General features: G+C 39.0%; 1 protein-coding gene and 1 long non-coding RNA gene across 2 annotated transcripts in view; one reads left to right on the forward strand and one right to left on the reverse strand.

Moving 5' to 3' along the window:
* Positions 1-24,060, reverse strand: part of LOC133664783 (uncharacterized) — a 71,681-nt gene that overhangs the window by 35,752 nt on the left and 11,869 nt on the right. The window contains exon 2 of the long non-coding RNA XR_009828622.1: positions 17,150-17,222. This is a non-coding gene — a long non-coding RNA (uncharacterized LOC133664783). The remainder of the gene's footprint in view (positions 1-17,149; positions 17,223-24,060) is intronic.
* The window catches only part of paxip1 (PAX interacting (with transcription-activation domain) protein 1), an 82,523-nt gene that overhangs the window by 26,588 nt on the left and 31,875 nt on the right, over positions 1-24,060 (forward strand). The window contains exons 8-12 of the mRNA XM_062069684.1: positions 2,746-2,864; positions 9,232-10,006; positions 12,610-12,704; positions 17,163-17,258; positions 23,604-23,741. Coding sequence (XP_061925668.1) covers positions 2,746-2,864; positions 9,232-10,006; positions 12,610-12,704; positions 17,163-17,258; positions 23,604-23,741 — 1,223 coding nt within the window. The remainder of the gene's footprint in view (positions 1-2,745; positions 2,865-9,231; positions 10,007-12,609; positions 12,705-17,162; positions 17,259-23,603; positions 23,742-24,060) is intronic.

Below are 24,060 nucleotides of genomic sequence, written 5' to 3' on the forward strand. Positions count from 1 at the left end.
ATGAGGGGATCTCGCTCATTTTCAGAGGCCACATCACCCTCCTGTAGAGTATGAACTGGTAGCACCAGACCTTGTACTTTCCAGGGAGTTGGCTCTGGTCGATCCTTGCCAGGCCGTCCGTGAGTTGTTTCATGACAGTCCTCCCCATCTGTTTATCGGACAGCTCTGCAGTGTACTGCCTCCCCAGGCTTTTGATGGGTTGCTCAGACAGGAGGGGGATTTTCTCTCCCCCGACGACAAAGATGGTGTTGTCGTTTCTGACTCCCCTTCTGAGTGACAGGCTACGGGATTTGGAGGGTTTGATCTTCATTCTGGCCCATGATGTCAACTCATCCACCCTTTTCAGCAGTCGAGATGTACATGCTGCTGTCTGAAGGAGGCTGGTGACATCGTCCATATAGCTCCTCAATGGGGGTAACCTCTGACCAGATGGTGTTTTGATTCCTCCAACCATTTGCCTTGCTCCGATGAGGATTATCTCAAAGGCTGCCACGAACAAGATTGGAGAAATGGCACACCCCATTGCAATTCCCACTTCTAGATGCTGCCACCCGGTGGTGAAGTCCTGGAGGGCAAAGCACATCTGCAGATCGCTGAAGTAAAGCGCTACCAGGTTCTTGATGCAGGGTGGCATGTGGAAGAACTCCAAGGCGTAGTTGATCAGCTGGTGTGGGACCGATCCGTACGCGTTGGCGAGATCGAGCCAGATGACATGCAGGTCGGTCTTCTCCCGCTTGGCCTTCTGGATCTGGTCCCAGATCATCGTAGAGTGCTCTACGCATCCTGGGAAACCTGGAACTCCTGCTTTCTGGCAGTTGGTGTCGATGTAGCAATTCTCTAGCAGGTAGGTGGTCATCCTTCTGGCCAGCACTGAGAAGAAGATTTTTCCTTCTACGTTCAGCAGGGCGATGTTTCTGAATTGGCCGATATTTTTGGAGTTTTCTTCCTTCGGGATGAATACCGCTACAGCCCTTTGCCACTCCGCTGGAATGAGTTGCTTTTTCCAGGCAATTCTCATTAGATACCAGAGCAGTTCAAGTACCTTGGGGCAGTTCTTATAGAGCTTGTAGGGAACTCCATTGGGGCCTGGTGCTGATGAGGACCTTGCCTTCTTCACGGTTTGCCTAACTTCGCTGAGCTTGGGGGGCATGATGTTAAATTCAGCTGTCGGTGGCGCAGGCCGGGGCACGTACCCTGGTGTTCCTAATGGGACGTTTCTTAGCGGATCACTGTACTGCCTTTTGACGTGCTGTTCCATTTGCTCCCTGGTGGTTTCGAGCTTCCCGGACTTTTTCTCCTCCAGCAGTTGTCTGGCGTGCTTGAAGGGATCCTTGAAGAAGCTGGCTCGCTCTTTCTGCTTCCGTTTGCTACGCTTGCGGATGCGTTCAGCTCTGCGGAGCCTGGATAGCCTTTGCCTGACCTCCTCCCACAGGACTTTCAGACCTTCTCTCTCTGGCTGGGTTGCCTTCCTCCAGTTCTTGCGGAGTTGTCGGCGTCTTCGCACAAGCTCGGCGATCTCCTTTTCCCTCCTCCCCATTTCCCTTGGGGCAGTCCTCTGCTTGGAGATAATTTCACCAAACCTGTCTTTGCAGGTCTGGTATATAATGTCCCCAAACAGGTTAAGCTTAGCTTCGGCACCTCCATGCAACCTTTCCTCCAGGATCTTGGTCAGGTCTGTATCCAAAGTACGCCATGCCTCTGCTTCATTTGCCTTTGGCCATTTGAGCTTGTTCCTTCTTGCTGGTTTCTTGGTCTCTGCTTGTGGCTCTGTTCTGTGTGAGATGGTAGAGATTGGGTCTTGGTGCTCACGTGGGGGCTCAGCCTCCACCGAGGGGCTTTCTTCCTCTGTGCCATCTGTGCTTTCAGCAACATTGGGTCCGTTAGCACTGTGGTTTTCTACCTGGCTTCTGGTCCCTCTTGTCTCACCCGCTGCCGCGGTGCAAGGTTGCTGTTGGCCTCTCTGACCACACTTTGCTTTCCCCTGGTGGATTCGCAGTCCCCTGTACGTGGTCACCTTTTCCCATCCGCAAGCACACTTTCGGAGGATCTTCTCCTCATTAACTGGAGTTCTGATGTTCTCGTTATCCGTTTCCGTTGCCATCGTCGTTACCGTGTGGTCCGTCATGTTAGGCCCATCTTTCATCCCGCCTCTCGGAGGGCCTGCGGGTTGTTTTTTCCTTGATTTCTTCGTAGTTAAGGTGGGTGTCCCTCTTGCGAGAGACCAGTGGGTTGGGTAACTAGCCGTCCACTCCCGGTGCGGTCTTTCCCTGCTGCCATCCAGTCTTTCCTGGCTGTCCTCCAGTCTTCCCTGGACTCCAACTGCCCTGTTCACAGTAGTCACTGGGGTTTCCAGAACTTCAGTTAATGAACAGGTAGGTAGTATTTCCTGCTTGGCATTGCTGCCTGTCGCACCTCCTCCAGTGCCCACGGGTCAGCTGCAGGGTCATCAGCCAGGAATATATATATATATATATATATGTGTATATATATACTGTATATACTGCTGCTGGAATTGTAATTTTTTATTTTTAGTAGTGTGTTTAAAGAAAATACTTTAAAAAAATAAAATGCATAGGCAATTAAGTCATATTCTGAGGTGAATGTATACAGTATATGTTGATGAGTATTATACAGTATATGTTGATGTACAGTAGTATTCATGCAGCCATGACTCCTTCATGACAAGGACTTTGACACCCCTCCTTTACATCATATATTTTCAAGCATTACCTTGGTCTTTTTTAGGAGGTGTGTCAGTTCCAGAGGGAATCCCTGGTTGGAGTCCAGCAGCGGCCAGGACGCTACGGAACATTACCAACAACTCTGACATGCAGCCCATCATCCGACCTGCCAGCGTAGCACATGTGAGTCATTCTACACCACATACATACATACATACATACATACGGATTATCATTATCGATTCTGTATCGAATGGTCACCCCAGGAATCAGAACCGGCTCCAAAGATTCACACCCCTAATCTGTATTAATGTGACGCTCATTTTTAGTCACTCCGCGATTTTGGGGGCTTTTGTTGCAGTTGTTGCAGTCTAACATTCCTTAATTTGTGGCAGCTTTTTCAGAAAGTTGCGGCAAAAGTTGGAATGTTTTGAAAACTACGTATGTTCCGGACTATATAGTTCACCGGACTATAAGACACACCCATCAAGTGTTAGAAAAATAAAAAAGTCCATATATTAGTTGCACCGGACTATAAGCTGCACCCAACAAATGTTAGGAAAATATGTTTCCATATATTAGTCGCACCGGACTATAAGCCGCACCCATCAAGTGTTAGAAAAATAAAAAAGTCCATATATTAGTTGCACCGGACTATAAGCCACACCCATCAAGTGTTAGAAAAATAAAAAAGTCCATATATTAGTTGCACCGGACTATAGGCCACACCCATCAAGTGTTAGAAAAATAAAAAGTCCATATATTAGTTACACCGGACTATAAGCTGCACCCAACAAATGTTAGGAAAATATGTTTCCATAAATTAGTCGCACCGGACTATAAGCCGCACCCATCAAGTGTTAGAAAAATAAAAAAGTCCATATATTAGTTGCACCGGACTATAAGCCACACCCATCAAGTGTTAGAAAAATAAAAAAGTCCATATATTAGTTGCACCGGACTATAAGCTGCACCCAACAAATGTTAGGAAAATATGTTTCCATATATTAGTCGCACCGGACTATAAGCCGCACCCATCAAGTGTTAGAAAAATAAAAAAGTCCATATATTAGTTGCACCGGACTATAAGCCACACCCATCAAGTGTTAGAAAAATAAAAAAGTCCATATATTAGTTGCACCGGACTATAAGCCACACCCATCAAGTGTTAGAAAAATAAAAAAGTCCATATATTAGTTGCACCGGACTATAAGCTGCACCCAACAAATGTTAGGAAAATATGTTTCCATATATTAGTCGCACCGGACTATAAGCCGCACCCATCAAGTGTTAGAAAAATAAAAAAGTCCATATATTAGTTGCACCGGACTATAAGCCACACCCATCAAGTGTTAGAAAAATAAAAAAGTCCATATATTAGTTGCACCGGACTATAAGCTGCACCCAACAAATGTTAGGAAAATATGTTTCCATATATTAGTCGCACCGGACTATAAGCCGCACCCATCAAGTGTTAGAAAAATAAAAAAGTCCATATATTAGTTGCACTGGACTATAAGCCACACCCATCAAGTGTTAGAAAAATAAAAAGTCCATATATTAGTTACACCGGACTATAAGCTGCACCCAACAAATGTTAGGAAAATATGTTTCCATATATTAGTCGCACCGGACTATAAGTCACACCCATTAAATGTTAGAAAAATAATATTTTTCCATATATTATTCACACCGGACTATAAGCCACACCCATTAAATGTTAGAAAAATAATATTTTTCCATATATTATTCACACCGGACTATAAGCTGCACCCAACAAGGGTAAGAAAAATAATATTTTCCAAATATTAGTCGCACCGGACCATAAGCCACACCCATTAAGTGTTAGAAAAATAAAAAATTTCCATATATTAGTTGCACCGGACTATAAGCCACACCCATTAAATGTTAGAAAAATAATATTTTTCCATATATTATTCACACCGGACTATAAGCTGCACCCAACAAGGGTAAGAAAAATAATATTTTCCAAATATTAGTCGCACCGGACCATAAGCCACACCCATCAAGTGTTAGAAAAATAAAAAAGTCCATATATTAGTTACACCGGACTATAAGCTGCACCCATTAAATGTTAGGAAAATATGTTTCCATATATTAGTCGCACCGGACTATAAGCCACACCCATTAAATGTTAGAAAAATAATATTTTTCCATATATTATTCACACCGGACTATAAGCCGCACCCAACAAGGGTAAGAAAAATAATATTTTCCAAATATTAGTCGCACCGGACCATAAGCCACACCCATTAAGTGTTAGAAAAATAAAAAATGTCCATATATTAGTTGCACCGGACTATAAGCCACACCCATTAAATGTTAGAAAAATAAAATGTTCCATATATTAGTCACACCGGACTATAAGCCGCACCCATTAAATGGTAGAAAAATATAATGTTCCATATATTAGTTGCACCGGACTATAAGCCACACCCAACAAGGGTAAGAAAATTAATATTTTCCAAATATTAGTCGCACCGGACCATAAGCCGCACCCAACAAGGGTAAGAAAATTAATATTTTCCAAATATTAGTCGCACCGGACCATAAGCCACACCCAACAAGGGTAAGAAAATTAATATTTTCCAAATATTAGTCGCACCGGACCATAAGCCGCACCCAACAAGGGTAAGAAAAATAATATTTTCCAAATATTAGTCGCACCGGACCATAAGCCACACCCATTAAGTGTTAGAAAAATAAAAAATGTCCATATATTAGTTGCACCGGACTATAAGCCACACCCATTAAATGTTAGAAAAATAAAATGTTCCATATATTAGTCACACCGGACTATAAGCCACACCCATTAAATGTTAGAAAAATAAAATGTTCCATATATTAGTCACACCGGACTATAAGCCACACCCATTAAATGTTAGAAAAATAAAATGTTCCATATATTAGTCACACCGGACTAAAAGCCACACCCATTAAATGTTAGAAAAATAAAATGTTCCATATATTAGTCACACTGGACTATAAGCTGCACCTATTAAGTGTTAGAACAATAAAATGTTCCATATATTAGTTGCACCGGACTATAAGCCACACCCATTAAATGTTAGAAAAATAAAATGTTCCATATATTAGTTGCACCGGACTATAAGCCACACCCATTAAATGGTAGAAAAATAAAATGTTCCATATATTAGTTGCACCGGACTATAAGCCGCACCCATTAAGTGTTAGAAAAATAAAATGTTCCATATATTAGTTGCACCGGACTATAAGCCACACCCATTAAATGGTAGAAAAATAAAATGTTCCATATATTAGTTGCACCGGACTATAAGCCGCACCCATTAAGTGTTAGAAAAATAAAATGTTCCATATATTAGTTGCACCGGACTATAAGCCACACCCATTAAATGGTAGAAAAATAAAATGTTCCATATATTAGTTGCACCGGACTATAAGCTGCACCCAACAAGTGTTAGAAAAATATGTTTCCATATATTAGTCGCACCGGACTATAAAGCGCACCCATTAAATGGTAGAAAAATAATATTTTTCCATATATTATTCACACCAGACTATAAGCCGCACCCAACAAGGGTAAGAAAAATAATATTTTCCAAATATTCGTCGCACCGGACCATAAGCCGCACCCAACAAGGGTAAGAAAAATAATATTTTCCAAATATTAGTCGCACCGGACCATAAGCCGCACCCAACAAGGGTAAGAAAAATAATATTTTCCAAATATTAGTCGCACCGGACCATAAGCCGCACCCAACAAGGGTAAGAAAAATAATATTTTCCCAATATTAGTCGCACCGGACCATAAGCCGCACCCAACAAGGGTAAGAAAAATAATATTTTCCAAATATTAGTCGCACCGGACCATAAGCCGCACCCAACAAGGGTAAGAAAAATAATATTTTCCAAATATTAGTCGCACCGGACCATAAGCCGCACCCGGCAAGGGTCAGAAAAATAATATTTTCCAAATATTAGTCGCACCGGACCATAAGCCGCACCCAGCAAGGGTCAGAAAAATAACATTTTCCAAATATTAGTCGCACTGGACCATAAGTCGCACCCAACAAAGGTAAGAAAAATAATATTTTCCAAATATTAGTCGCAAAATAAAAAAAATCCATATATTAGTTGCACCGGACTATAATATTGCACTCATTAAGTGTTAGAACAATAAAATGTCCCATGTATTAGTTGCACCGGACTATAAGCTGCACCCATTAAATGGTAGAAAAGTACAACATTTCCATATATGAGTCGCACCCATCAAATGGTAGAAAAATAAAATGTTTCCATATATTAGTTGCACCGGACTATAAACCGCGGCCATTAAATGTTAGAAAGAAAAACAAATTCATATATTAGTTGCACCAGACTATAAGCCACACCCAACAAGTGTTAGAAAAATAATATTTTCCATATATTAGTCGCAACCGGGCTATAAGCCGCACCCATTAAATGTTAGAAACATTTATTTTTGCCATATATTAGTCGCACTGGACTATAAGCCACACCCATTAAATTTTAGAAAAATAAAAATGTTTCCATATATTAGTTGCACCGGACTATAAACCGCGGCCATTAAATGTTAGGAAAAATTAAGTTTCCCATATATTAGTTGCACCAGACTATAAGCCGCACCCATTAAATGTTAGAAACAATTTTTTTCCCCATGTATTAGCCACACCGGACTATACGTTGTGAAATGAGTTATTTACACGGAAACAGCACAAACAATAACACACTTTTTAAGTGTCTCTGCATGTGTTTGTTAAATTAACCGCACTGTTTCATAAGCCGCGCGGTCCAAAGCGTGGGAAAAAAGTACAGACCTCACACATGGGACGGTTTAGTAAGTAAGAATTGTTTTAGTTATATTGTAAAACTTACAAAGTAGAAGTACTCTCCACAAATTAATCACATTGTTTTATAAGCCGCGCGGTCCAAAGCGTAGGAAAAAAGTACAGACCTCACACATGGGAAGGATTGTTTTAGTTATATTCTAAATTTTTATTTGAGTGATGAAACCATACGAGTAGAAACGCTATGGACGATTCGTTAAATTAACCACACTGTTTTATAAGCCGCGCGGTCCAAAGCGTGGGAAAAAAGTGCAGACATCACAAATGGGACGGTTTGTTGGGATTGTTTTAGTTATATTGTAAAACTTACAACCGTTTATTGGAGCGATGAATCCATACAAGTAGAAACGCTATGGACCACACTGTTTTATAAGCCGCGCGGTCCAAAGCGTGGGAAAAAAGCACAGACATCACAAATGGGAAGGATTGTTGGGATTGTTTTAGTTATATTGTAAAACTTACAACCGTTTATTGGGGAAATGAATCCATACGAGTAGAAACGCTATGGACCACACTGTTTTATAAGCCGCGCGGTACAAAGCGTGGGAAAAAAGTGCAGACATCACACATGGGACGGTTTAGTAAATAAAAAATTGTTTTAGTTATATTGTAAAATTTATTGGAGCGATGAATCCATACGAGTAGAAACGCTATGGACCACACTGTTTTATAAGCCGCGCGGTCCAAAGCGTGGGAAAAAAGTGCAGACATCACACATGGGACGGTTTAGTAAATGAAAAATTGTTTTAGTTATATTGTAAAATTTATTGGAGCGATGAGTCCATACGAGTAGAAACGCTATGGACGATTCGTTAAATTAACCACACTGTTTTATAAGCCGCGCGGTACAAAGCGTGGGAAAAAAGTACGGACATCACACATGGGACGGTTTAGTAAGTAAGAATTGTTTTAGTTATATTATAAAACTTACAAACGTTTATTGGAGCGACAAATCCATACGAGTAGAAACGCTATGGACCACACTGTTTTATAAGCCGCGCGGTCCAAAGCGTGGGAAAAAAGTACAGACATCACACATGGGACGGTTTAGTAAGTAAGAATTGTTTTAGTTATATTGTAAAATTTATTGGAGCGATGAATCCATATGAGTAGAAACGCTATGGACGATTCGTTAAATTAACCACACTGTTTTATAAGCCGCGCGGTCCAAAGCGTGGGAAAAAAGTGCAGACATCACACATGGGACAGTTTAGTAAAGAAAAAATTGTTTTAGTTATATTGTAAAATTTATTGGAGCGATGAATCCATACGAGTAGAAACGCTATGGACGATTAACCACACTGTTTTATAAGCCGCGCGGTACAAAGCGTGGGAAAAAAGTACAGACATCACACATGGGACGGTTTAGTAAGTAAGAATTGTTTTAGTTATATTGTAAAACTTACAACCGTTTATTGGAGTGATGAATCCATACGAGTAGAAACGCTATGGACGATTCCAGGACGGAAAGGCACTTCTACATCTGGTTCAAAGCTTTAAACCGTAGGAAAAGCCGTGAGCTTATCGTAGACCAGAATTTACGGTAAGTTGCGAGGCTGGGCGTATTTTGCAAGGATGGGTTGAATTATCGTGAATTGGCACGATCGCCACGTGGCAAAAATCCTGCAGAGAGCTAATTGTTCCCCACAGTTCCACATATGTGCTTGTTTCCCTGGTGGCAGATCATCCAGAACCTGAACCAAGGAAAGCCATTGGAGCACCAGACCAATCAGAGCCATTCCCAGACGCTCAACACTGCCAACACGCTGCTCTTCAATCAGTCCAAAATAGCCGGCCAGCAGCAGCAGCAGCAGCTCATGCAACAGTCGACCCAGCAGCACCATCAACAGTTACCGCAGCAACAGCAGCACCCCATGATGCAACTGCAGCAGCAGCAGCAGCATCAGATGATGCAGTTGCACCACCAACAGTCGCAAGTTGCACAGCAGCAGCTGTTTCCACAGCAGCAGCAGCAGCAGCATCAGTTCCTGCAGCAGCAACAGTTGCACCAACAGCAGATGTTCTCGCAGCAACAACAGCAGCAGCAGCATTCCTTCCCTCAGCAGCAGCAGCAGCTGCGCCCTCCGCAGCTTTTGCGGCCCGGTGTGCAGCAGCTGCAGCAGCAACAGGCCCTGCAGCAGCAGCTGCAACAGTTCCAGCAGCAGCAACGCATGCAGATATTGCAGCAGCAGCAACAGCAACAACAAAACCATCAGCAGTTGCACCAACAACATCTGCAGCAGCAGCAGCAGCAGCAGCAGCAGCAGCACTTCCTGCAGCAGCAGCAGCACATCCAGCAGATGCAGCAGCAGCAGCAGCTGCAGAACCAGCACCAGCAGGCCATGCAGCACCAGAACCAGCAGGCCCTGCAACAACAACAACAACAACAACAACAACAACAGATTGTGCAGCAGCCTGCTCACGTCTCCTTGTTTGGACACGAGCAAGGAACAGAAAGTGAGTACAACTTCTTATTAATGTCACTTTTAGGCCACGCCCACACCACTTCTTATTAATGTCACTTTTAGGCCGCTTCTTATTAATGTCACATTTAGGCCACGCCCACACCACTTCTTATTAATGTCACATTTAGGCCACGCCCACACCACGTCTTATACATGTCACATTTAGGCCACGCCCACACCACTTCTTATTAATGTCACATTTAGGCCACGCCCACACCACGTCTTATTAATGTCACATTTAGGCCACGCCCACACCATGTCTTATAAATGTCACATTTAGACCACGTCCACACCACTTCTTATTAATGTCACATTTAGGCCACGCCCACACCACTTCTTATTAATGTCACTTTTAGGCCACTTCTTATTCATGTCACATTTAGGCCACGCCCACACCACTTCTTATTAATGTCACATTTAGGCCACGCCCACATCACGTCTTATACATGTCACATTTAGGCCACGCCCACACCACTTCTTATTAATGTCACATTTAGGCCACGCCCACACCACGTCTTATTAATGTCACATTTAGGCCACGCCCACACCACTTCTTATTATTGTCACATTTAGGCCATGCCCACACCACTTCTTATAAATGTCACATTTAGGCCACGCCCACACCACTTCTTATTAATGTCACATTTAGGCCACGCCCACACCACTTCTTATTAATGTCACATTCAGGCCACGCCCACACCACTTCTTATTAATGTCACATTTAGGCCACGCCCACACCACTTCTTATTAATGTCACATTTAGGCCACGCCCACACCACTTCTTATTAATGTTACATTTAGGCCACGCCCACACCACTTCTTATTAATGTCACATTTAGGCCACGCCCACACCACTTATTAATGTCACATTTAGGCCACGCCAACAGCACTTATTACACATGTCACATTTAGGCCACGCCCACACCACTTCTTATTAATGTCACATTTAGGCCACGCCCACACCACTTCTTATAAATGTCACATTTAGGCCACCTCTTATTAATGTCACATTTAGGCCACGCCCACACCACTTCTTATAAATGTCACATTTAGGCCACGCCCACACCACTTCTTATTGTCACATTTAGGCCACGCCCACACCACTTCTTATTAATGTCACATTTAGGCCACGCCCACACCACTTCTTATAAATGTCACATTTAGGCCACGCCCACACCACTTCTTATAAATGTCACATTTAGGCCACGCCCACACCACTTCTTATTCATGTCACATTTAGGCCACGCCCACACCACTTCTTATAAATGTCACATTTAGGCCACGCCCACACCACTTCTTATTAATGTCACATTTAGGCCACGCCCACACCACTTCTTATTAATGTTACATTTAGGCCACGCCCACATCACTTCTTATAAATGTCACATTTAGGCCACGCCCACACCACTTCTTATTATTGTCACATTTAGGCCACGCCCACACCACTTCTTATAAATGTCACATTTAGGCCACGCCCACACCACTTCTTATACATGTCACATTTAGGCCACGCCCACACCACTTCGTATACATGTCACATTTAGGCCACGCCCACACCACTTCTTATAAATGTCACATTTAGGCCACGCCCATACCACTTCTTATTAATGCCTCATTTAGGCCACGCCCACACCACTTATTAATGTCACATTTAGGCCACACCCACACCACTTCTTATAAATGCCACATTTAGGCCACGCCCACACCACTTCTTATAAATGTCACATTTAGGCCACGCCCACACCACTTATTAATGTCACATTTTGGCCACGCCCACACCACTTCTTATAAATGCCACATTTAGGCCACGCCCACACCACTTCTTATAAATGTCACATTTAGGCCACGCCCACACCACTTCTTATAAATGTCACATTTAGGCCACTTCTTATTAATGTCACATTTAGGCCACGCCCACACCACTTCTTATTAATGTCACATTTAGGCCACGCCCACACCACTTCTTATTAATGTCACATTTAGGCCACACTTAATGAACACATTAGAGATACGTGTAGACTGCAATATGATGGCAGTCACACATAAGAGATACGTGTAGACTGCAATATGATGGCAGTCACACATAAGAGATACGTGTAGACTGCAATATGATGGCAGTCACACATAAGAGATACGTGTAGAATGCAATATGATGGCAGTCACACATAAGAGATATGTGTTTACGGCAATATGATGGCAGTCACACATAAGAGATACGTGTAGACTGCAATATGATGGCAGTCTACATGTATCTCTTATGTGTGACTGCCATCTACTGGTCACACTTATCATTTCACAATGTACCAAATAAAATAGCTTTGAGGTTGGTAAGCACAAGCAGAATTATGCGGTACATTAGGTGCACCGGGTAAGAAGGCGCACTGTCGATTTCTGAGAAAATGAAAGGATTTTAAGTGCGCCTCCTAGTGGGTAAAATGCGGCAGTCAAAGAAAAAGCAAGGTCAGTGTGCACTTTTCAACAGGAAGTGATGCACTCAAATAGTACGTTAGCTTAATGCTAACGTCTAATGGAGCAGTTCATTGACAGGCTAATCAGAATTAGCGGACTACACTTCACACTGTCTTCATGTCACAGTACCACAGGACGGCTTCCTGCTGGGCTGCGTGTTCGCCATCGCCGACTACCCCGAGCAGATGGCGGACAAACAACTTCTGTCCACGTGGAAACGGGTAAGATTGTCACACCAGTTTTGTTGTAAGAAAGTGATGCCAGAGTAACTTCTTGTGACCTTTTTCACCGGAAGTATAACTGCCAACATTACAATTCATTTATTTACCAGGTTTGAAACAGGTTTTTATGCTCTGGGTATGAAAAGTAAGTAAGTCTATTTACCAGGTCTGGACCAGGACCAGGACCAAGTAACCCATCAACCTGGATTTGCTGGAAATACCACTCACAAATAATACCTGTACTTTTTACAATGTAAACAAAGCAATTACAGATGAGATGTGTTGTGTGTATAATTGTTTGTACATTGTTGACATCCATGATGTCGTTCACAACAACACAACTGATGTGTTGTGTGTGTATGATTGTTTGTACATTGTTGACATCCATGATGTCGTTCACAACAACACAACTGATGTGTTGTGTGTGTATGATTGTTTGTACATTGTTGACATCCATGATGTCGTGCACAACAACACAACTGATGTGTTGTGTGTGTATGATTGTTTGTACATTGTGTACATCCATGATGTCGTTCACAACAACACAACTGATGTGTTGTGTGTGTATGATTGTTTGTACATTGTTTACATCCATGATGTCGTTCACAACAACACAACTGATGTGTTGTGTGTGTATGATTGTTTGTACATTGTTGACATCCATGATGTCGTTCACAACAACACAACTGATGTGTTGTGTGTGTATGATTGTTTGTACATTGTTGACATCCATGATGTCGTTCACAACAACACAACTGATGTGTTGTGTGTGTATGATTGTTTGTACATTGTGTACATCCATGATGTCGTTCACAACAACACAACTGATGTGTTGTGTGTGTATGATTGTTTGTACATTGTTTACATCCATGATGTCGTTCACAACAACACAACTGATGTGTTGTGTGTGTATGATTGTTTGTACATTGTGTACATCCATGATGTCGTTCACAACAACACAACTGATGTGTTGTGTGTGTATGATTGTTTGTACATTGTTGACATCCATGATGTCGTTCACAACAACACAACTGATGTGTTGTGTGTGTATGATTGTTTGTACATTGTTTACATCCATGATGTCGTTCACAACAACACAACTGATGTGTTGTGTGTGTGTGATTGTTTGTACATTGTGTACATCCATGATGTCGTTCACAACAACACAACTGATGTGTTGTGTGTGTGTGATTGTGTGTACATTGTGTACATCCATGATGTCGTTCACAACAACACAACTGATGTGTTGTGTGTGTATGATTGTTTGTACATTGTTGACATCCATGATGTCGTTCACAACAACACAACTGATGTGTTGTGTGTGTATGATTGTTTGTACATTGTTTACATCCATGATGTCGTTCACAACAACACAACTGATGTGTTGTGTGTGTGTGATTGTTTGTACATTGTGTACATCCATGATGTCGTTCACAACAACACAACTGATGTGTTGTGTGTGTGTGATTGTGTGTACATTGTGTACATCCATGATGTCGTTCACAACAACACAACTGATGTGTTGTGTGTGTATGATTGTTTGTACATTGTTTACATCCATGATGTTGTTCACAACAACACAACTGATGTGTTGTGTGTATGATTGTTTGTCCATTGTTTACATCCATGATGTCGTTCACAACAACACAACTGATGTGTGTGTATGATTGTTTGTACATTGTGTACATCCATGATGTCGTTCACAACAACACAACTGATGTGTTGTGTGTGTGTGATTGTTTGTACATTGTGTACATCCATGATGTCGTTCACAACAACACAACTGATGTGTTGTGTGTGTGTGATTGTGTGTACATTGTGTACATCCATGATGTCGTTCACAACAACACAACTGATGTGTTGTGTGTGTATGATTGTTTGTACATTGTTTACATCCATGATGTTGTTCACAACAACACAACTGATGTGTTGTGTGTATGATTGTTTGTCCATTGTTTACATCCATGATGTCGTTCACAACAACACAACTGATGTGTGTGTATGATTGTTTGTACATTGTGTACATCCATGATGTCGTTCACAACAACACAACTGATGTGTTGTGTGTGTATGATTGTTTGTACATTGTTTACATCCATGATGTCGTTCACAACAACACAACTGATGTGTTGTGTGTGTGTGATTGTTTGTACATTGTGTACATCCATGATGTCGTTCACAACAACACAACTGATGTGTTGTGTGCAGAGGTGTGGACTCGAGTCACATGACTTGGACTCGAGTCAGACTCGAGTCATGAATTTGATGACTTTAGACTCGACTTGACAAAATGTAAAGAGACTTGCAACTCGACTTAGACTTTAACATCAATGACTTGTGACTTCACTTGGACTTGAGCCTTTTGACTTGACATGACTTGCTACTTTCCCCAAAACCCAAACCTTAAAAAGTTATTTGGGAGCGCTCCGTATCTTTCATTTTATACGTCTGTGTCTATAAGCGTGTGTGCTGCTTGTCAGCGTGTGTGCTGTCGGTACAACAGCCAATCAAATTAGATCTACATTGTTTTCATCACACAGCTCTCATCCAATCCAATTGCAGGACAACCACCGAACATGAGTTGTCAAACAATGCGGCAGTGAGAAACAATTATGCCAAAGTTGGTTTCGTTCGGGTATAAAAACTACGACTTGGTCAACAAAAAACGAATTGCTGTATGCAAATCACGCAGTTCGAATATTACAGACGGAGACGCAACAACTTCCAACTTCGTTCGACATTTGAAGTTGCACAAAGAAGGGTAAGTTTTGAATGTAAGCTAACGTTTATTGGCTAAGTAACATGACTTTTATTTGCTGTGTAGTTAAATCAGTGAGGCTGTAAACTCACTGCTAACGTCATAACCATAGACATCTTATAAGTAGACGCAGCATTGAGCGCTACTGCCTACTGGCGCAGACGAGACGCGGAGCCGCCATCTTGGAGTGGTGATCTGCTCCACTCAGTGCAATTCATTTGGCAGGAGCAATGAACTGTCAGAGCATTTAATTCATCTTACCTCACTGAATACCACTGATTTTCACGCGTTTTTTTTGTCATACGTGTAGCTATGATAACGGACACATGTTTTGGCGTTTTTATTATTCATAGTTTGCTTAACAGTAATATAATATTCTTATATGCTATAAGTGACCAGACGTCCGAGATCAAAACTGGGAATATAAGCCCAGAGAAGGGGGAAAAAAACGGTCAGCTATTTTTAAGTTGAAGAAACAATATGATTAGGTTATATATACATGCGTATATCCTACATAAACAATGTATGAATACATTAGATATCTATATATTTTAGGGACCTATAGACTGTAACTCTGTTGCTGCAGCAGCAGAGAGTTTATTCTGTCTTGACACTTTGTATTGATATTTTGTATTACATTCTTCCCTTAAATGATAATGTTTACAGTGATTGTTTTATATCTATTTTTTATGTATGTCGCTTTGGATAAAAGCGTCTGCCAAATACTTAAACATATATAAACACCTGAAAGTCTTTATATCAGCTAAAACCACCAATCTGTTTCACTGGATTCAGAATAAAACCAAATTATGTCTTACCCAACAACGTTAGTATTTGAATATTGTTACTTGAAGACTTATTCCTGGTTACAATTATACTGTTAAGAAAGTATTGTCTTATACCTTGCCTAAAATGAGAATGCATCATAATCAGTGGCGGCTGGTGAATTTTGTTTTAGGTGGGGCTGAACGTTTGTAAAGCAAACCCCTGTAGGGGCGTCATCCTCCCCCAGAAGATTTCTTTGTGATTCTCACATACAAATATTGAAGATCTTTGCTCCTTCTCAACTTTGTGGTAATGTTATTTTCATAAAATACAACCAATAGTATGTTAATGTTTGTTTTTGCAAATGTGTTTATTCTGTAAAGGAATGAGTTAAATGTTTAAAATTGTTTAAACTATTAAAATGACTGGTTAATAGTGCTATTATGAATTGCAATGTCAGCACTATTTTTTTTTCCTGCAATTTCAAATGCACTTGTTTTAATAAATAAATACAGCGTTTTAAAAGCATACACAATCTGTGTAAAAATATTAGTCTGTGGTTAAAAGGACTTGAAAGGACTCGAAACTCAAAATGCAGGACTTGGGACTTGACTTGAGACTTTCTAGTCTTGACTTTGGACTTGACTCAGGACTTGCCTGTCTTGACTCGGGACTTGACTCGAGACTTGAGGGCAAAGACTTGAGACTTACTTGTGACTTGCAAAGCAATGACTTGGTCCCACCTCTGGTTGTGTGTGTATGATTGTTTGTACATTGTTTACATCCATGATGTCGTTCACAACAACACAACTGATGTGTTGTGTGTGTATGATTGTTTGTACATTGTTTACATCCATGATGTCGTTCACAACAACACAACAGATGACATGTGTGTATGATTAACTTATCAAGCTTGACTTACCTCCTGTGTGCAGGTGATCCAGGCGTGTGGGGGTGCTGTTGACTCCTCCCTGACCAGCCGCTGCACACACCTGCTGTGTGAGAGTCAGGTCAGCAACATGTATGTGCAGGTAAGAATCTTATTATGTTTTCCTCGGGCTGAACATACTTGCTGAAATAGTCCCTGTTGTTTTTTTTTAGGTTAAAATGAACAAAATTGGCTAAAATGCCAGCATAATACGTTAGCATGCGAACGTTAGCATGCTAATATATGAGAAGTTGACATACTCAGAGGTAGCATAGTTCTAAGATTGCCAAAAGTATCAAGAAACATGATTTTTAGATTTTAACGAACAAAATTGGCTAAAATGCCAGCATAATACGTTAGCATACAAACGTTAGCATGCTAACATAAGAGAAGTTAACATACTCCTAGAGGTAGCATAGTTCTAAGATTGCGGAACATGTCCAAAAACAAGATTTTTAGATTTTAACAACCAAAATTAGCTCAACTGCTAGCATAAAACATTAGCATATAAACGTTAGCATGCTAACATATGAAAAATTAACATACTCATAGGGGTAGCATAGTTCTAAGATTGCCAAAAGTATCAAGAAACATGATTTTTAGATTTTAACGAACAAAATTGGCTAAAATGCCAGCATAATACGTTAGCATAAAAACGTTAGCATGCTAACATAAGAGAAGTTAACATACTCCTAAAGGTAGCATAGTTCTAAGATTGCGGAACATGTCCAAAAACAAGATTTTTAGATTTTAACAACCAAAATTAGCTCAACTGCTAGCATAAAACATTAGCATATAAACGTTAGCATGCTAACATATGAAAAATTAACATACTCATAGGGGTAGCATAGTTCTAAGATTGCCAAAAGTATCAAGAAACATGATTTTTAGGTTTAAACGAACCAAATTTGTTAAAATCCTAGCATAAAACCTTAGCATACGAACGTCAGCGTGCTAGCTAACATATGAGAAGTTAACATGCGCCTAGAGGTAGCATAGTTCTATGATTGAGGAACATGTAAAAAAAACATGATTTTTAGGTTTAAACTAACAACATTTGTTAAAATGCTAGCATAAAACCTTAGCATACAAACGTCAGCATGCTAGCTAACATATGAGAAGTTAACATGCGCCTAGAGGTAGCATAGTTCTAAGATTGAGGAACATGTAAAAAAAACAAGATTTTTAGGTTTAAATAAACAAAATGAGCTAAAATGCGAGCATAAAACATTAGCATGCTAACATATGAAAAGTTTACATACTCCTAGAGGTAGCATAGTTCTAAGATTGCCAAAAGTATCAAGAAACATGATTTTTAGGTTTAAACGAACCAAATTTGTTAAAATCCTAGCATAAAACCTTAGCATACGAACGTCAGCGTGCTAGCTAACATATGAGAAGTTAACATGCGCCTAGAGGTAGCATAGTTCTATGATTGAGGAACATGTAAAAAAAACATGATTTTTAGGTTTAAATAAACAAAATGAGCTAAAATGCGAGCATAAAACATTAGCATACAAACATTAGCATGCTAACATATGAGAAATTTACATACTCATAGAGGTAGCATAGTTCTGAGATTGCCAAAAGTATCAAGAAACATGATTTTTAGATTTAAACATTTGCTAAAATGTTAGCATGCAAATTTTACTATGCTAACACATGAGAAGTTAACTTACTCCTAAGACGGTGGCAAGTACCAAAATCCAGGGATTGTAGGTGAAGACATACAAAATTAGCTAAAATGCTAGCATATAATAAGGTAGCATAGTTATAAGATTGCGGTAAGTATTAAAAACATGATTTTTTTAGGTTAAAACAAACAATGGCTAAAATGCCAGCATAATAAGTTAGCATACGAACATTAGCATGCTAACATATGAAAAGTTAACATACTCCTAGAGGTAGCATAGTTCTAAGATTGCGGAACATATCAAAAAAATTGATTTTTAGATTTTAACAAACAAAATTAGCTAAACTGCTAACATAAAACATTAGCATAAAAACGTTAGCATGCTAACATATGAAACGTTTACATACTCATAGAGGTAGCATAGTTCTAAGATTGCCAAAAGTATCAAGAAACATGATTTTTAGGTTTAAACGAACAAAAGTTGTTAAAATGCTAACGTAAAACCTTAGCATACAAACGTCAGCAGGCTAACTAACGTATGAGAAGTTAACATGCGCCTAGAGGTAGCATAGTTCTAAGATTGAAGAACATGTAAAAAAAACATGATTTTTAGGTTTAAATAAACAAAATTAGATAAAACGTGAGCATAAAAACGTTAGCATGCTAACATATGAGAAGCTTACATACTCAGAGGTAGCATAGTTCTAAGATTGCGGAACATATCCAAAAACAAGATTTTTAGATTTTAACAAACAAAATTAGCTCAACTGCTAGCATAAAACATTAGCATAAAAACATTAGCATGCTAACATATGAGAAGTTTACATACTCATGGAAGTAGCATAGTTCTAAGATTGCCAAAAGTAACAAGAAATATGATTTTTAGATTTAAACAAACAAAATTTGTTAAACTGCTAACGTAAAACCTTAGCATACGAACGTCAGCATGCTAACCAACATATGAGAAGTTAACATGCGCCTAGAGGTAGCATAGTTCTAAGATTGAGGAACATGTAAAAAAAACATGATTTTTAGGTTTAAATAAACAAAATTAGCTAAAACGCGAGCATAAAACATTAGCATGCTAACATATGAAACGTTTACATACTCATAGAGGTAGCATAGTTCTAAGATTGCCAAAAGTATCAAGAAATATGATTTTTAGGTTTAAACTAACAACATTTGTTAATATCCTAGCATAAAACCTTAGCATACAAACGTCAGCATGCTAACTAACATATGAGAAGTTAACATACTCCTAGAGGTAGCATAGTTCTAAGATTGCGGAACATATCAAAAAAATTTATTTTTAGATTTTAACAAACAAAATTAGCTAAACTGCTAACATAAAACATTAGCATAAAAACGTTAGCATGCTAACATATGCGAAGTTTACATACTCATAGAGGTAACATAGTTCTAAGATTGCCAAAAGTATCAAGAAATATGATTTTTAGATTTAAACAAACAAAATTTGTTAAAATGCTAACGTAAAACCTTAGCATACGAACGTCAGCATGCTAACCAACATATGAGAAGTTAACATACGCCTAGAGGTAGCATAGTTCTAAGATTGAGGAACATGTAAAAAAACCAAGATATTTAAGTTTAAATAAACAAAATTAGCTAAAATGCGAGCATAAAACATTAGCATGCTAACATATGAAAAGTTTACATACTCATAGAGGTAGCATAGTTCTAAGACTGCCAAAAGTATCAAGAAACATGATTTTTAGATTTAAACAAACAAAATGTGATAAAATGCTAGCATAAAACCTTAGCATACGAACGTCAGCATGCTAACCAACATATGAGAAGTTAACATGCGCCTAGAGGTAGCATAGTTCTATGATTGAGGAACATGTAAAAAAACCAAGATATTTAAGTTTAAATAAACAAAATTAGCTAAAATGCGAGCATAAAACATTAGCATGCTAACATATGAAAAGTTTACATACTCATAGAGGTAGCATAGTTCTAAGATTGCCAAAAGTATCAAGAAACATGATTTTTAGGTTTAAACGAACAAAATTTGTTAAAATCCGAGCATAAAACCTTAGCATACGAACGTCAGCATGCTAGCTAACATATGAGACGTTAACATGCGCCTAGAGGTAGCATAGTTCTAAGATTGAGGAACATGTAAAAAAAACATGATTTTTAGGTTTAAATAAACAAAATGAGCTAAAATGAGAGCATAAAACATTAGCATACAAACATTAGCATGCTAACATATGAGAAGTTCACATACTCATAGAGGTAGCGTAGTTCTAAGATTGCAAGAAAGTATCAAGAAACATGATTTTTAGGTTTAAATGATTAGCTAAAATGCTAGCATAAAAAGTTAACATACAAATTTGACTATGCTAACATGTGAGAAGTTAAACTCCGAAAGGTAGCATAGCTCTAAGGTTGCGGAACATATCAAAAGAACTGATTTTTAGATTTTGACAAAACTAGCTCAACTGCTAGCATAAAAAAATAACATAAAAATGTTAACATGCTAACATATGAGAAGTTTACATACTCATGGAAGTAGCATAGTTCTAAGATTGCCAAAAGTATCAAGAAACAAGATTTTTAGATTTAAACGAACAAAAGTTGTTAAAATGCTAACGTAAAACCTTAGCATATGAACGTCAGCAGGCTAACTAACGTATGAGAAGTTAACATACGCCTAGAGGTAGCATAGTTCTATGATTGAGGAACATGTAAAAAAACCAAGATATTTAAGTTTAAATAAACAAAATTAGCTAAAACGCGAGCATAAAACATTAGCATGCTAACATATGAGAAGTTTACATACTCATAGAGGTAGCATAGTTCTAAGATTGCCAAAAGTATCAAGAAACATGATTTTTAGATTTAAACATTTGCTAAAATGTTAGCATGCAAATTTTACTATGCTAACACATGAGAAGTTAACTTACTCCTAAGACGGTGGCAAGTACCAAAATCCAGGGATTGTAGGTGAAGACATACAAAATTAGCTAAAATGCTAGCATAGAATAAGGTAGCATAGTTATAAGATTGCGGTAAGTATTAAAAACATGATTTTTTTAGGTTAAAACAAACATTGGCTAAAATGCCAGCATAATAAGTTAGTATACTAACATTAGCATGCTAACATATGAGAAGTTAACATACTCCTAGAGGTAGCATAGTTCTAAGATTGCGGAACATATCAAAAAAATAGATTTTTAGATTTTAACAAACAAAATTAGCTAAACTGCTAACATAAAACATTAGCATAAAAACGTTAGCATGCTAACATATGAAACGTTTACATACTCATAGAGGTAGCATAGTTCTAAGATTGCCAAAAGTATCAAGAAACATGATTTTTAGATTTAAACAAACAAAATGTGATAAAATGCTAGCATAAAACCTTAGCATACGAACGTCAGCATGCTAACATATGAGAAGTTAACATGCGCCTAGAGGTAGCATAGTTCTAAGATTGAGGAACATGTAAAAAAACAAACAATATTTTTTAGGTTTAAATAAACGAAATTTGCTAAAATGCGAGCATAAAACATTAGCATAAAAATGTTAGCATGCTAACATATGAGAAGTTTACATACTCATAGAGGTAGCATAGTTCTAAGATTGCCAAAAGTATCAAGAAACATGATTTTTAGATTTAAACATTTGCTAAAATGTTAGCATGCAAATTTTACTATGCTAACACATGAGAAGTTAACTTACTCCTAAGACGGTGGCAAGTACCAAAATCCAGGGATTGTAGGTGAAGACATACAAAATTAGCTAAAATGCTAGCATAGAATAAGGTAGCATAGTTATAAGATTGCGGTAAGTATTAAAAACATGATTTTTTTAGGTTAAAACAAACATTGGCTAAAATGCCAATATAATAAGTTAGCATACGAACATTAGCATGCTAACATATGAGAAGTTAACATACTCCTAGAGGTTGCGGAACATATAAAAAAAAATAGATTTTTAGATTTTAACAAACAAAATTAGCTAAACTGCTAACATAAAACATTAGCATAAAAACGTTAGCTTGCTAACATATGAGAAGTTTACATACTCATAGAGGTAGCATAGTTGTAAGATTGCCAAAAGTATCAAGAAACATGATTTTTAGGTTTAAACAAACAAAATGTGATAAAATGCTAGCGTAAAACCTTAGCATACGAACGTCAGCATGCTAACATATGAGAAGTTAACATGCGCCTACAGGTAGCATAGTTCTATGATTGAGGAACATGTAAAAAAACAAACAAGATTTTTAGGTTTAAATAAAAAAAATTTGCTAAAATGCGAGCATAAAGCATTAGCATACAAATGTTAGCATGCTAACATATGAGAATTTTACATACTCATAGAGGTAGCATAGTTCTAAGATTGCAAGAAAGTATCAATAAACATGATTTTTAGGTTTAAACAAAATTTGCTAAAACTTTAACATACAAATTTTACCATGCTAACACATGAGAAGTTAACTTACTCCTAAAACGGTGCCCAGTACCAACATCCAGGGATTGTAGGTGAAGACATACCAAATTAGCTAAAATGCTAGCTAAAATGTTAGCATGCTAACATAGGAAAAAAAACATGATTTTTTAGTTTTTTTGGTTTCTATACAACGTTAGCTATAATGCTAGTATAAAGCGTTAGCATGCTAGCACGTGAGCGGATAAGAGGATATGCCACATTTGTAGGTGCAGACTTACAAAATGAGCTAAAAAGCTAGCATAAAACCAAGAAAATGCGTGCAAAGTCAGTGAAAATGCCACCTAGGGGAGTCAGAAGATCACTGCATGTTTGTGTCACTGCCTCCCCTCCCAGGCCCTCCGAGAGGGCAAACGCTGCGTCACGGCACACTGGCTCAACACCGTGCTGAAGAGGAAGAGGATGGTGCCTCCTCATCGCACGCTACATCTGCCCTTCGCCTTCCCTCCTGGGGCCAAACCTTGCTCTCAACATGTAGGTGCACTTCTATAACACACTTGACACTTTCTAAATACATGCATGTTTCAAAATACTCTTCACGTTAGCTAGCATAAAACATTAGCATGCTAACCCGAGCATGCTACCACGAGGCAGGGCATAAGGAAATACCAAAATGCACTATTTGTAGTTGTAAACATACACAATTAGCTCAAAAGTTAGCATGAAACATTAGCATGCTAACCCAAGCATGCTACCACGAGGCAGGGCATAAGGAAATACCAAAATGCACTATTTGTAGTTGTAAACATACACAATTAGCTCAAAAGCTAGCATGAAACATTAGCATGCTAAC

The sequence above is a fragment of the Entelurus aequoreus genome, linkage group LG14, assembly GCF_033978785.1.
Source record: "Entelurus aequoreus isolate RoL-2023_Sb linkage group LG14, RoL_Eaeq_v1.1, whole genome shotgun sequence".
In the NCBI taxonomy this organism is placed as follows: Eukaryota; Metazoa; Chordata; class Actinopteri; order Syngnathiformes; family Syngnathidae; genus Entelurus; species Entelurus aequoreus.